This window comes from Periplaneta americana, chromosome 17 (assembly GCF_040183065.1).
Source record: "Periplaneta americana isolate PAMFEO1 chromosome 17, P.americana_PAMFEO1_priV1, whole genome shotgun sequence".
NCBI classification, from domain to species: Eukaryota; Metazoa; Arthropoda; class Insecta; order Blattodea; family Blattidae; genus Periplaneta; species Periplaneta americana.
The window spans coordinates 123,813,976-123,825,721 of record NC_091133.1 but is presented as its reverse complement, the minus strand read 5'-3'; the positions used below and the strand labels follow the sequence as shown (position 1 = coordinate 123,825,721).

Sequence of the window (11,746 nt, the reverse complement as noted above, 5' to 3'; positions counted from 1 at the left end):
AGCCCCATATGCTCAATGCTTTTTTCTTAACGTGGAATCCTCTATAGCTGCTTTATGTGCAGGGTTACCATGACTACATCTTTATCTGCAGGGTTTGGCAATGTTGAATTCTTCCGTCAAGAATCCACTTTAAACAGCTTCTCTAGTAGTGTGATAATTAACATGGGTTTGGCTAACCTATGCCTCAGTATTTCAAATAACTTGTCTTGCAATCACGGTTTCCCGCTGCACAACGTGTCAGCTGTAACGAAGGGTGAATGAACAGAAAAGACGAAGATTTACCTGTCCTCTGGAACCTGCCATCTCGACGCATGCACTCACACGGCTACACGAAACACAACCGTACGTAACACTACGCACACCTGCTTGCTACGGGGGGAATATGGCACGCTGGTGGGGAGTACATTCTTCCGCGAGGAAGGGAGACAGTAGACCAGGCGTTGGATTCCGACACTTTTCCTCAATACTTGAGTGCGATTACAGTTGTTTCCTTTCACTAGCGGATTTGAGGAAACCCCCATGATTGCGTTTAATGTCTATACAAGAAATTGGGTAATGCAATTACGATTTATAAATACAATTTGCTTTAATATTGAAGTATGTCTAATGAAAGGAGTGAAATCAGTGGCGGCTCCTGCATATTTCTTAAGAGGAGGAAAGAAGTTAACAGCACGAAAGGACACCTTCTTGAATGAAACATGCTACAAATTAGCCTACATGCATACATGTAAGACCAGGTAGTGTTGGGGTTGGCCTTCTCTTCTGTATAGCAATAATCTGTTCTTGTAAACAGAGTTTCCTAAATTGTCCAAAATATCTTATGTTTTCACTTCCATTCATTGTTGAATAATTGCGCAAATTAACAATTACAAGGAAATTCACAACCTCATAGCATTTTTAGAGCACACTACAGCATCACACGTGTTGGAAGAGACTAGCTACTAACTCGTAACCGGAACCGTTTTACAGAAATGGGAATTGGAAATAATCTGAGGAAAGCGAGAACACTGCACTGACCCACGTGGTCTGTGTTGCCACATGTACATTTTACAAGTTCAGTATCACATCCTTTTGAAGAATGTCAGTTCTTGTAAATTCATACTATCATCATTGTTCAAAGCTGCCGGTGGCCGATTAATTTTTTTATGTTAAAAATGATGTAGTTTGCAGTACCTACCTTCAGTTTCAAATATATTTGTACAAAACTGACAACTTGGCTGTTGCCCTGTCTAGTAAACAATGAATAGAAGTGAATTTCAGGGGCCAACTACGTAGAACTACTTCCTCTTTGTTTTACATAAACCCTACTTTAACTTTCAAATATCCACGAAAGTTTCAAACCATGAATAGTAGCCTATATAAAGTGCAATGAATAATATTTTTGATTTATAATTAAAAAAAAAGTTTACATGGTGTCTTTCATAGCGTTGCGTTAAAACTGTTTTTGTTGTGTCTCCTCCTAGATGTGTTATAGTCCGGTTGAATGCAGCATCGTTAGGTGGCAGCGGTAGCGAGCTTGCTGCACGACCAGTCAGCGTATTCCGAATCTCACCGGTCCGGTGGCATCAATGACGTCACGTTGCAACGAAAATAAGGAACAAAACTGCTGGAAGAATCGATGCTGTCATGGCGACTGTGTAAGTGGTTGTCTGTGCTACGCTAGCAAAATTTTGCGAAATTTCCGTACTACCATCTCGTTCAAATAAAAGCGATCATAAACAACTTATTTCTTGAACCGGTAGTGATAACTGATCCGTTGACATGTTCGCTCATAAGCCATTAACATATTGTTTTTACGTTGTGCTCATTACAAACAATACAGCAGAACTAAAGCAGAACACACCGCCATGACACAACAGTGCACGATGTCATTCGTCTGCTAATTCCCGCCCTATACAAGAACCAATCAGATTCACTGATGGCGGCTGATGGAGACTGCTACCACCTCTGCAAGTTGATGGCACCGGTGCGACACCGGTGGAGCATCAATGATGTCATCGGTGGAATTCGGAACACCGTGATGCCATCGGATTGCTCACCGGTGAGATTCGGAATACGCTCATACGCTCAGTCGGTTTCTAATTCCCGCCCATGCGCTGATTCAGAGGAGGATCTCCTCCCTCTCCGTTCATTTACTTGCTTTAAAAGTCTGCTTCTTTCTCTGGCCGTTAGTGCGCTGTTATCTATGTGTGTTCAGAGTCCGTGTGTGTTAATTGCAGTAGAGGAGGAATGGAGTGCCTTTCCTCAACACAGACTATCTCGCATCTTTCTCACAGTTTTCTGCAGCACATGAGCGCGCGTCGTTTAAAACTCGATCAACCGAGTTTTTATTATAGCTGTGAACTTAAAAATTATCGAATCTTCCTCGAATTTCAAGGCACATATTTTATTTGGTATTTACTTTCAAAAGAAGATTTCTACTTCAGAAATTCGTTTGAAATTTTTAAGAGCTTTGAGTAAATGCATAGTAAACATAATCCAAACACATAATGATAATGTCTCGGCGGTAGAGAAGGAAACAAAATTTTTCTCTGTTAGCGTGAGTAGTTGAAAGCAGTACACGTGAACCCCATTTTGCTCGAATAATAATAATAATCTATATTAATAACAAATCTGTAGCCGAAATTTTTCTGGTAATTTTCGATTTTCCAAAAATAATTGGTCCTAACATATATAATTAACCACCCTGAAACCGAAAATCGCTTTTTTGAAATTTTTGTTTGTATGTCTGTCTGTATGTTTGTTACCTTTTCACGCGATAATGGATGAACGGATTTCGATAAAAATTGGAATATAAATTATGTTCGTTGTAACTTAGATTTTAGGCTATATGGCATTCAAAATACACTTAAAAGTGGGGTTATAAGGGGGCCTGAATTAAATAAATCGAAATATCTCGCTTATTATTGATTTTTGTGAAAAATGTTACATAACAAAAGTTTCTTTAAAAATAATTTGCGATAAGTTTTATTCCCTAAAAAAATTTTAATAGGACTGATATTTAATGAGATAAATGAGTTTTAAAATTAAAATAACTGCCATCTAAGGCCGTATAATGAAATAAAAAACAAATGACTTCGTCTATAAGGGGCCTTGGACAGCAACAATCGAAAGCTATGAAAGATAGCCTACAGAGAATGTTTCTGTGTTTGTATGAAGTAATATCGGAAGCTAAATTAACCGATTTGTATAATTAATTATTATTTCACCATTGGAAAGTGTAGTTTGTCTAGATGGACATAATGCTATACCGTAATGTTATTACAGTAACTTCTGATATAATATAATAATATAATATAAAGGGAAGTGCCTGTTCCGACTGTATATTCACTTTAACTCAATTATTTGAAAACCATATAGAATTCAATATCCCAACATAGGCTATATAGGATTTATAGATTATGAAAAAGCTTTTGATATGGTAAATAGAAGAAAAATGGGATATAATGAGAAATAAAGGTATTCCACAACATTTGATCACGGCTATTAAAAGTTTATTAATTGAAATGGGTTTTAAATCACAAGAGCAAAAAAGGTAGTAATAAATCGTGGTGTCAGACAAGGGTGTCCTCTGTCACCTTCTTTATTTAATTTATATATAGATGAAGTCATTTTAAAATGGCAGATCAGTTTAAATAAACATTTCAAAATCTATACTAATAATAAATCTGTAGCCGAAATTTTTCCGGTAATTTTCGATTTTCCAAAAATAATTGGTCCTAACATATATAATTAACCACCCTGAAACCGAAAATCGCTTTTTTAATTTTAATTTGTTTGTATGTATGTCTGTCTGCCTGTCTGTATGTTTGTTACCTTTTCACGCGATAATGGCTGAACGGATTTCGATGAAAATTGGAATATAAATTAAGTTCGTTGTAACTTAGATTTTAGGCTATATGGCATTCAAAAGACATTATTTAAAAGGGGGGTTATAAGGGGGCCTGAATTAAATAAATCGAAATATCTCGCTTATTATTGATTTTTGTGAAAAATGTTACATAACAAAAGTTTCTTTAAAAATAATTTGCGATAAGTTTTATTCCTTGAAACATTTTGATAGGACTGATATTTAATGAGATAAATGAGTTTTAAAATTAAAATAACTGCCATCTAAGGCCGTGTAATGAAATAAAAAACAAATGACTTCGTCTATAAGGGGCCTTGGACAGCAACAATCGAAAGCTATGAAAGATAGACTACAGAGAATGTTCTGTGTTTGTATGAAGTAATATCGGAAGCTAAATTAACCGATTTGTATAATTAATTATTATTTCACCATTGGAAAGTGTAGTTTCTCTGGATGGACATAATGCTATGTGAACCGAGGAACCGCCACTAAGTGAAATAAGCTATGGATAAGGTCAATCCTCAAATAATGTGGACCTGTGTTTAGTCAGCACTTCGAAGACTGGTTGGAACCTTGTAAATGACACTAATACACTCTTGAGTGGCTACACCTCGGATTTTAGGTAACAACCTATTTTGTTTTCATGTAATATATGAAAGTAAATTCGTGTATACACGAGTCATGAAAATACATGTACGAAATTGGTACCTGAGAATACCTAAATTGACACTAGAAACAATTTTTACTTTTTTGTTGTTGCAAAATTTTCATACCAGTATGGAAAGTATAATAATAAAGTATTTTTAAAATATGGCATGGGATGCCTAATCAGGAAAAAACACGGGAATTTTACTTGAAGTAAGTAAGGAGGTAGGTTTGGAAGTAAATCCCGAAAAGACAAAGTATATGATTATGTCTCCTTTGAAGAGGTGGAAAAATTCAAATACCTTGCAGCAACAGTAGACTAACAAAAATATAAATGACACTCGAGAGGAAATTAAAGGCAGAATAAATATGGGAAATGCCTGTTATTATTCGGTTGAGAAGCTTTTGTCGTCCAGTCTGCTCTCAAAAAAGCCGAAAGTTTGAATTTATAAAACAGTTATATTACCGGTTCTTCTATATGGTTGTGAAACTTGGACTGTCAATTTGAGAGAGGAACAGAGGTTGAGGGTGTTTGAGAATAAGGTGCTTTGGAAAATATTTGGGGCTAAGCGGGATGAAGCTACAGGAGAATGGAGAAAGTTACACAACGCAGAACTGCACACATTGTATTCTTCATCTGACATAAATAGGAACATTAAATCCAGACGTTTGAGATGGGCAGGGCATGTAGCATGTATGAGCGAAACCAGAAATGTATGTGTGCCGGAGAGAAAAAGACCTTTGGGGAAACCGAGACGTAGATGGACGGATAATATTAAAATGGATTTGTAGGGGGTGGGATATGATTGTAGAGACTGGATTAATCTTGCTCAGGATAGGGACCGATGGCGGGCTTATGTGAGAGCGGCAATGAACCTCCGGGTTCCTTAAAATCCATAAGTAAGTAAGACATAGCCCTAATATAACTTCTTGTATTTGCCATTTTAGTTAAAGTACTAATGGAAAATAAATTAAAAATTATAATGTTTGTATTTATTTCTTAATATACGATAGGCCTATTATTATACAACGCAAGTCCAGAAAATAAGTCTCTCTAGGGCCGTTTAGAGGAAGAAAACACAGTTTGATAGAAATATTTATTGGAACAGATACAGCAATTGTTGAGCTATTTTTCAACATATTCCTCACCGGATTTGAGACATCTGTCATACTGTGAGATCAACTTTTGTATCTCTGTGTCGTAAAAGTCTGCCGCCTGGGATTGGAACCAGTGTGTGACAGCCGTCTGCATCTCTCTGTCACTGTGAAAATGCTAACAGGAATTTCTTGAGGTGTAAGAAACGATGGTAATAGCTGGAAGCGAGATCCGGGCTGTAGGGTGGATGTTTAAACACCTCCCAGCGGAAGTCCTGCAGAAGATCTGTTGTGCGCCCGAGCCTGACCGGGACTCGAACTCGGACCGCCTGCGTAGCAGGCTGAAGGCCTGATCACTCAGCCACTTAATTTTAATTTTATATGATCCTCGTATAGGCTATTAAATAGAGAAAGAGAATTCTATTTCTAACCCTACGTATAAGTTGATTCTTTCCTGTATTCGCTGCTAAATTTCAACATTACTCACTAATGGCTATGTGCATCAACCTCAGTTAAGGCTCATTCACAATGAAAATTAAACATAACGTAAGCGTTAACTTAAGCATATAAACGTTTCGGTAAAATCAAGAAGTCATACCATCATTCACGATGGGTACATAAATATAACAGCAAACATACTTGGTAACCATGGAAACATAACAACGACGCCATTTCCTCATATTCTGTCGTATACTTCAGCGCTCCACGATTGTGTTCTGTTTGCAAATCACGTAAGCATAAGCATGAAAGTTTGGAGTTTGCAAACTTTCATGTTAACGTCTAACGGCAATGTTAATGTCAATGTTTATGTGAATCATTGTGAATGATCCCATTTGATAACCTGGTCGCAAACTTCTGTGTTTATGTTACGGTTATGTTTAATTTTCATTGTGAATGGGCCTTTAGTGTAATCCCACCGGTTAAAATTGCCATTTAATCCATGGTTAAGCATTGTTATGGTTCATCAACCTTGATTAAGATTTTAACAGAAGATTAACCACTGTAATCTCTAACCGAACACGCTGAAGCAGTTAAGCGAGATAGCCGGTGATTAGCAGTACTGTAAAATGGCAACCAGATTCACATCTTATGGTTTTCGATGGCCTAATTGGATCACGATGATGGTGAGCGTGAAGTTGTATTACTGGAGAGAGGAAATCCTTTCGAGGAATTGAAAAGAACGAAAATTTCAGGAAAGATTTGACTTATCGAAACTTATCGCGTCATTTCTGCTGCAACAAACGAGGAGTCACTCAGAATAGCCTATCCCACAAACAAAACAATCCAGTTTCTTCTGTGAACCGGATGCTTAACAATACAACGATTCTATATACAACTGGTGTGTTCAATGCCGGTATCATAACAGGGGACAGCGAACAGATGCACAGAACTGCAGCATGAATAATTCAATGTACGCTTTGTAAGAGTGGCATCGTTTGACCCCAAGGATATCTCTTGTTCTACGTTACAAGGCTGAGCGAAAAGAGGTTATGGATGGATTCTACAGGGACATCATTTTATTTTTTACTTCAATTTTTATTGTACCTAAGTTTTTTTAATGTATTTCACTCCCACCCCCTCTAGTAGTAAACTTCCAACTTTCCTCCACACAGAATCAAGGCCGCATATGCAGTCAAAGTCACCTTACGGTTATAGTAAACAGTACTGAGTTAGTGAGTATAGTACGTTCCAGAAATATGTTCGCATTTTCCACTTACGAAAGAGTTTTCAATATTGAATCATATTTTCGCACAGGTACTGTCGACCGTTTGCCTACGTCGCATCCCGGTTTTCCCCACCCGCTTCTATTCGCCCTTCTGTAAAGGCTAGTGGCTGGGCTGTCTTAGCTCTTTTCTGAAAACATTAATTTCTGTTAGGAATTGGACGTCTACGTAATATTATACAACTTAAATAACTTAAATAAAAGGGTCTCGTTAAGTAGTAACTGTCACGTGATTTCCCCCCTTTCTACGACCTGCGACAAAACCACTTGGACGGACAGTAGATAGCATGTCTGAGTAATTTTATCTTTTCGGATCGGGCAGAAGTGAAGATTAAATTTACAGTACGTAAAGCACTCTTTTATAGAGTAGGTACACAATTATTTCAACGTAAGTTACAACTACGAAGGAAGAAACTGGTAATTGGAATTAGGTACAATAGTCTATAGTGCGATAATGTGCAAAAAAGAACTGAAGCCTGTATCGAAATGAACGGCCACCATTTTCAAAAATGTGTTTAAATATCCATATTATGATTATTTTTCAATTTAACTTCATTCTTTACATTGTACGCTAATGTACTGTAGACAGTATAATATACACTGCATAATGAATACGTCCGCATGGATAACTCAATTCGTGAGTAAAAACATTTATTGTTAATAGAGTACTGCATTTTGATTAGACAAAAACCTAATGAAAATTACCAAACTCAAAATCGCGATATTTCCTAGTTTACGTAAATGGATGAACTGCTTTTCTTCCCTCCTATACCTAGTAGAGTGATTTGTTTGTATTTTACGCAGTATCATCAAACTCCAGTCTTGGAAGGAGGTAGCAAACGGTGTTTCCGGTTCTCAACCGTTAATCCAAAGGTATAGCCAGGTTAATATTAGAAATGTTAGTAAAAATAAAATGTCTCTGTACAACCTCGCACAGTTTCCTGATGTATATTTCGGATCAGCTTACTTAATACCCCAAGGGTGAAACCTAACCATTTTACCTCCATTACAACATACACTAATGGATTATGGTGATTTTTTAGTTTGCAGGTTGAATTTTCTTTTGCCAACTTCGTTTCGAATTTCGGTACTGAGAAATATTACAATTGGTGGTGATTTTCTAACTGTTATGTTGGCAGGTGTGACAGTAGTTGTCGCTAGTGCAAATTCTGAAAATTCAAATTATTCTACATTTCTGAGCTGATTACTGGAAGCTAGTGAAATTTCAACATATTAATAATTAATTAATATCAGTATTAACATTAATACATAATAGATATTGTATGTGTTGCGTTGTGGTTACAATTCAAGATTATAGTCAGATAAGTGTAAATAAATATAACAAATGGTGTGATACATGCACTTGGGTGACCGATAGAAAAACCATTTCACATTTTAATTAATTTATTTTATGTTTAGATTTTTATTACAATAAATAACATCAGAGAAGAAATAGCATGGCAGTGACTCCTCCAAGAAAGAAAGGTTGTGCCATTCAGAGTAGGCCTACGCGTCAGGAATCTATAGTTCATTGATTTGAAAAAAAAAAGATAATAAAGAAGGAATTATGAGCATGGAGACAGCAATTATAACTAGAATAGCAAAATTATTACGAGTAAGTATTCTTAAGCATATACGAGGCCTGTCTAAAAAGTATCCGACCTTTAGCCAGAAAAAATATTTCAAGTACCTGACGGGGTTGAGACCCTAATCCCCTTGAAAGTATGCCCCTTGTGCTTGCACACACTTAGCCCACCGATCCTTCCACTGCCGGAAACACCTCTGGAAGTCTTCTTTTGGAATGGTGTTCAGCTCCGTCGTCGCGTTCCGCATTATCTCTTCTCTACTCTCAAAACGGGATCCTTTCAGTGGTGTCTTCAATTTTGGAAACAACCAGAAGTCGCAAGGAGCCAGGTCTGGAGAGTAGGGAGGTTGGCGAACGGTTGTAATTCCATGTTTGGCCAAGAAAGTGTGGATCAATTGGAATGTGTGGGGGCGTTGTCGTGATGCAAGTGCCAGTTGTTTGCCGTCCACATGTCTGGTCTTTTGCGCCGAACTGCAACACGGAGTCGCCGGAGAACATCGTGATAGTACTCCTTTGTCACCGTTTGTCCTTCCGGTGCGTATTCGTGACGCACAATTCCACGGACATCAAAGAAAACAGTCAGCATCACCTTGATTTTGCTTCGCACCTGCCGCGCTTTCTTCGGCCTTGGAGACTCGGGATGCTTCCATTGCGACGACTGTCTTTTTGTTTCTGGGTCGTACCCGTACACCCATGACTCATCTCCAGTTATCACCGTGTTCAGAAACCCAGGATCAGTGTTGGCGGTGTCGAGAAGGTCCTGTGCAACGTCACGACGGAGGTCTTTTTGTTCCGGAAACAACAACTTGGGCACGAATTTCGCAGCCACTCAGTTCATGTTCAAATCATCACGCAAAATTGCATGTGCAGAATCTTTACTCACTCCAACCTCTTCGGCAATCTCCCACACGGTCAAACGACGATCTGCCATCACCAAATTTCGCAACCTCTCAACAACAGCTGCACTGCGAGCAGTTTGGGGCCTGCCACAACTCTGCTCACTCTCCGCTGATGTGCGGCCATCTTTGAATCGGTTGAAACACTCCTTAATTTGTGTTACACCCATCGCATCTTCCCCAAACACCTGCTGAATCTTACGAATTGTTTGACTTTGAGAATCACCAAGCTTTTGACAAAATTTGATGCAGTATCTTTGCTCAATTCGTTCAGTCATCTTGCGAGAAAACTAAATCCAACAAACACTTAGAACAGCACCTTACTTGGCGACCACCAGCCAGTGACTGGCACAAGCGAATGCGGTGAAAAAATTCAAGCATGCACATTACGGTTCCTCCTTCCACCGTGCACAGTGGCGCCGCGTTAGAATCACTACTTTGCGCGGGAAAATTTAAGGTCGGATACATTTTAGACAGGCTATGTATTTCAAAGTGACATTCGATTTCGGAGTTTGTGCTAATCATTTCACGTGGTCAAACAAAATACATTTTTAGGTTAGATCTCGTGAATCATAAACTGTTTAGTCAAAGCAATGAATTTCATGTTGTCAGACAAAATAGATTTTAATATAAGATCATATTAATCTATTAATTGCCAACATAATGTGCGAGAGGTCCAGGAGCAAAATATACTCTTTGATGAATTAATGAACCATTTAGAAAACACCTCTCAACATAAAGCTGAGATGTTGTAAATAAGTAAATAAGCAAGACATCGTTATTATTATTATTATTATTATTATTATTATTATTATTATTATTATTATTATTATTATTATTATTATTATTATTATAGTACAAGGCAGTGTGATTTTATGCTTTTTAGTGAAATCTGATATTAGCTGTCAACACTGAAAAGACTGCCAAATTTTATTAGCCTTTTAGAAATACTCTTACGTGGCCCTCACTATACTGTAATCGGGAATCTAGATTGGCATATATTCGCATTATATCTCTTGGTTGTCCACGCTCCATTGTTTTCTTTCCTTAGTCTTTTTTTTTATGTTACATGTTTTGCAGACTCAAACAGGAAAAATTTTGTATTAGTTTTTTATTTTCCATTTCGTAATTTCTTAACCTAACAGCACCTAAATACAAACAATGCAACACGAAAATATAATAGCGTCTATTGACAATTATTTATATTTTCGTTTCGGTGTAAAATGGAGTAAAAGCTGTCGTTTTTAAACGTTGATTGATTGCTATGCTTTTTTGTGTCAATTTGTAGAACACGGAATTTAACCTGGTTAAATGAGTTTTCAGGTAATCATATATAAGGGACAAATTATTTTAAATGCTGTACCGAAATAATATTTTAACCACGGTTAATTTTTAATCATGCTTCCGTAACCTTGCTTACTACGTTCATATCCGAAGTTGATACTTTACAGCTTACATCATTAGGCAACGGATTTCTAGGTGCTAAAAGGAGATATTTATAAATTTATAAAATCCAATTTAGGTCCTTTAGGAGTTTACATAAAATCAACAGTTAATAATTTTAATTTTGTAAATATTTCATTTTAGGTGGAATTTATGTACAAAATACTGGTGCTGACAATGCGTGCTACTGAACCGAAGACAAATTCTATCGATGAAAGAGACTGATTGCTGATTGGCCAGTTTCATTTCGCATAATCTGCACAACCTACCATCACTTTTATACTAGACAAACGAACTTCGGTTCCAGGAAATTACGTAAAATCTTCTTCCCTTCCCTTCTAAGACCAATATGGAACGAGCTTTCCAGACCAGTGTTTTTTAGCTCGTATAAAATTTTAATAGGAGGATCCTGCGTAAGCCTACATGAAACGTAGAGATCTCTGAATAACATACGTATAGGACAAAAGAACTAAGGAAGAGACTAGTGAAGTGCTTTGTATGGAGTGTGG

The 11,746-nt window shown here is 37.3% G+C and overlaps 1 protein-coding gene across 2 annotated transcripts in view; it reads right to left on the bottom strand.

Moving 5' to 3' along the window:
• The window catches only part of Orct (Organic cation transporter), a 119,744-nt gene that overhangs the window by 55,296 nt on the left and 52,702 nt on the right, over positions 1–11,746 (bottom strand). Inside the window, exon 1 of one of the 2 annotated variants that reach the window (XM_069817291.1) lies at positions 283–337. The exons of the other annotated variant lie outside the window; for it this stretch is intronic. Within the exon in view, the coding sequence (XP_069673392.1) occupies positions 283–303 (21 nt within the window). The 5' untranslated portion in view covers positions 304–337. Of the gene's footprint in view, positions 1–282; positions 338–11,746 lie in introns of those variants that run through there. 2 annotated transcript variants of the gene reach the window in all.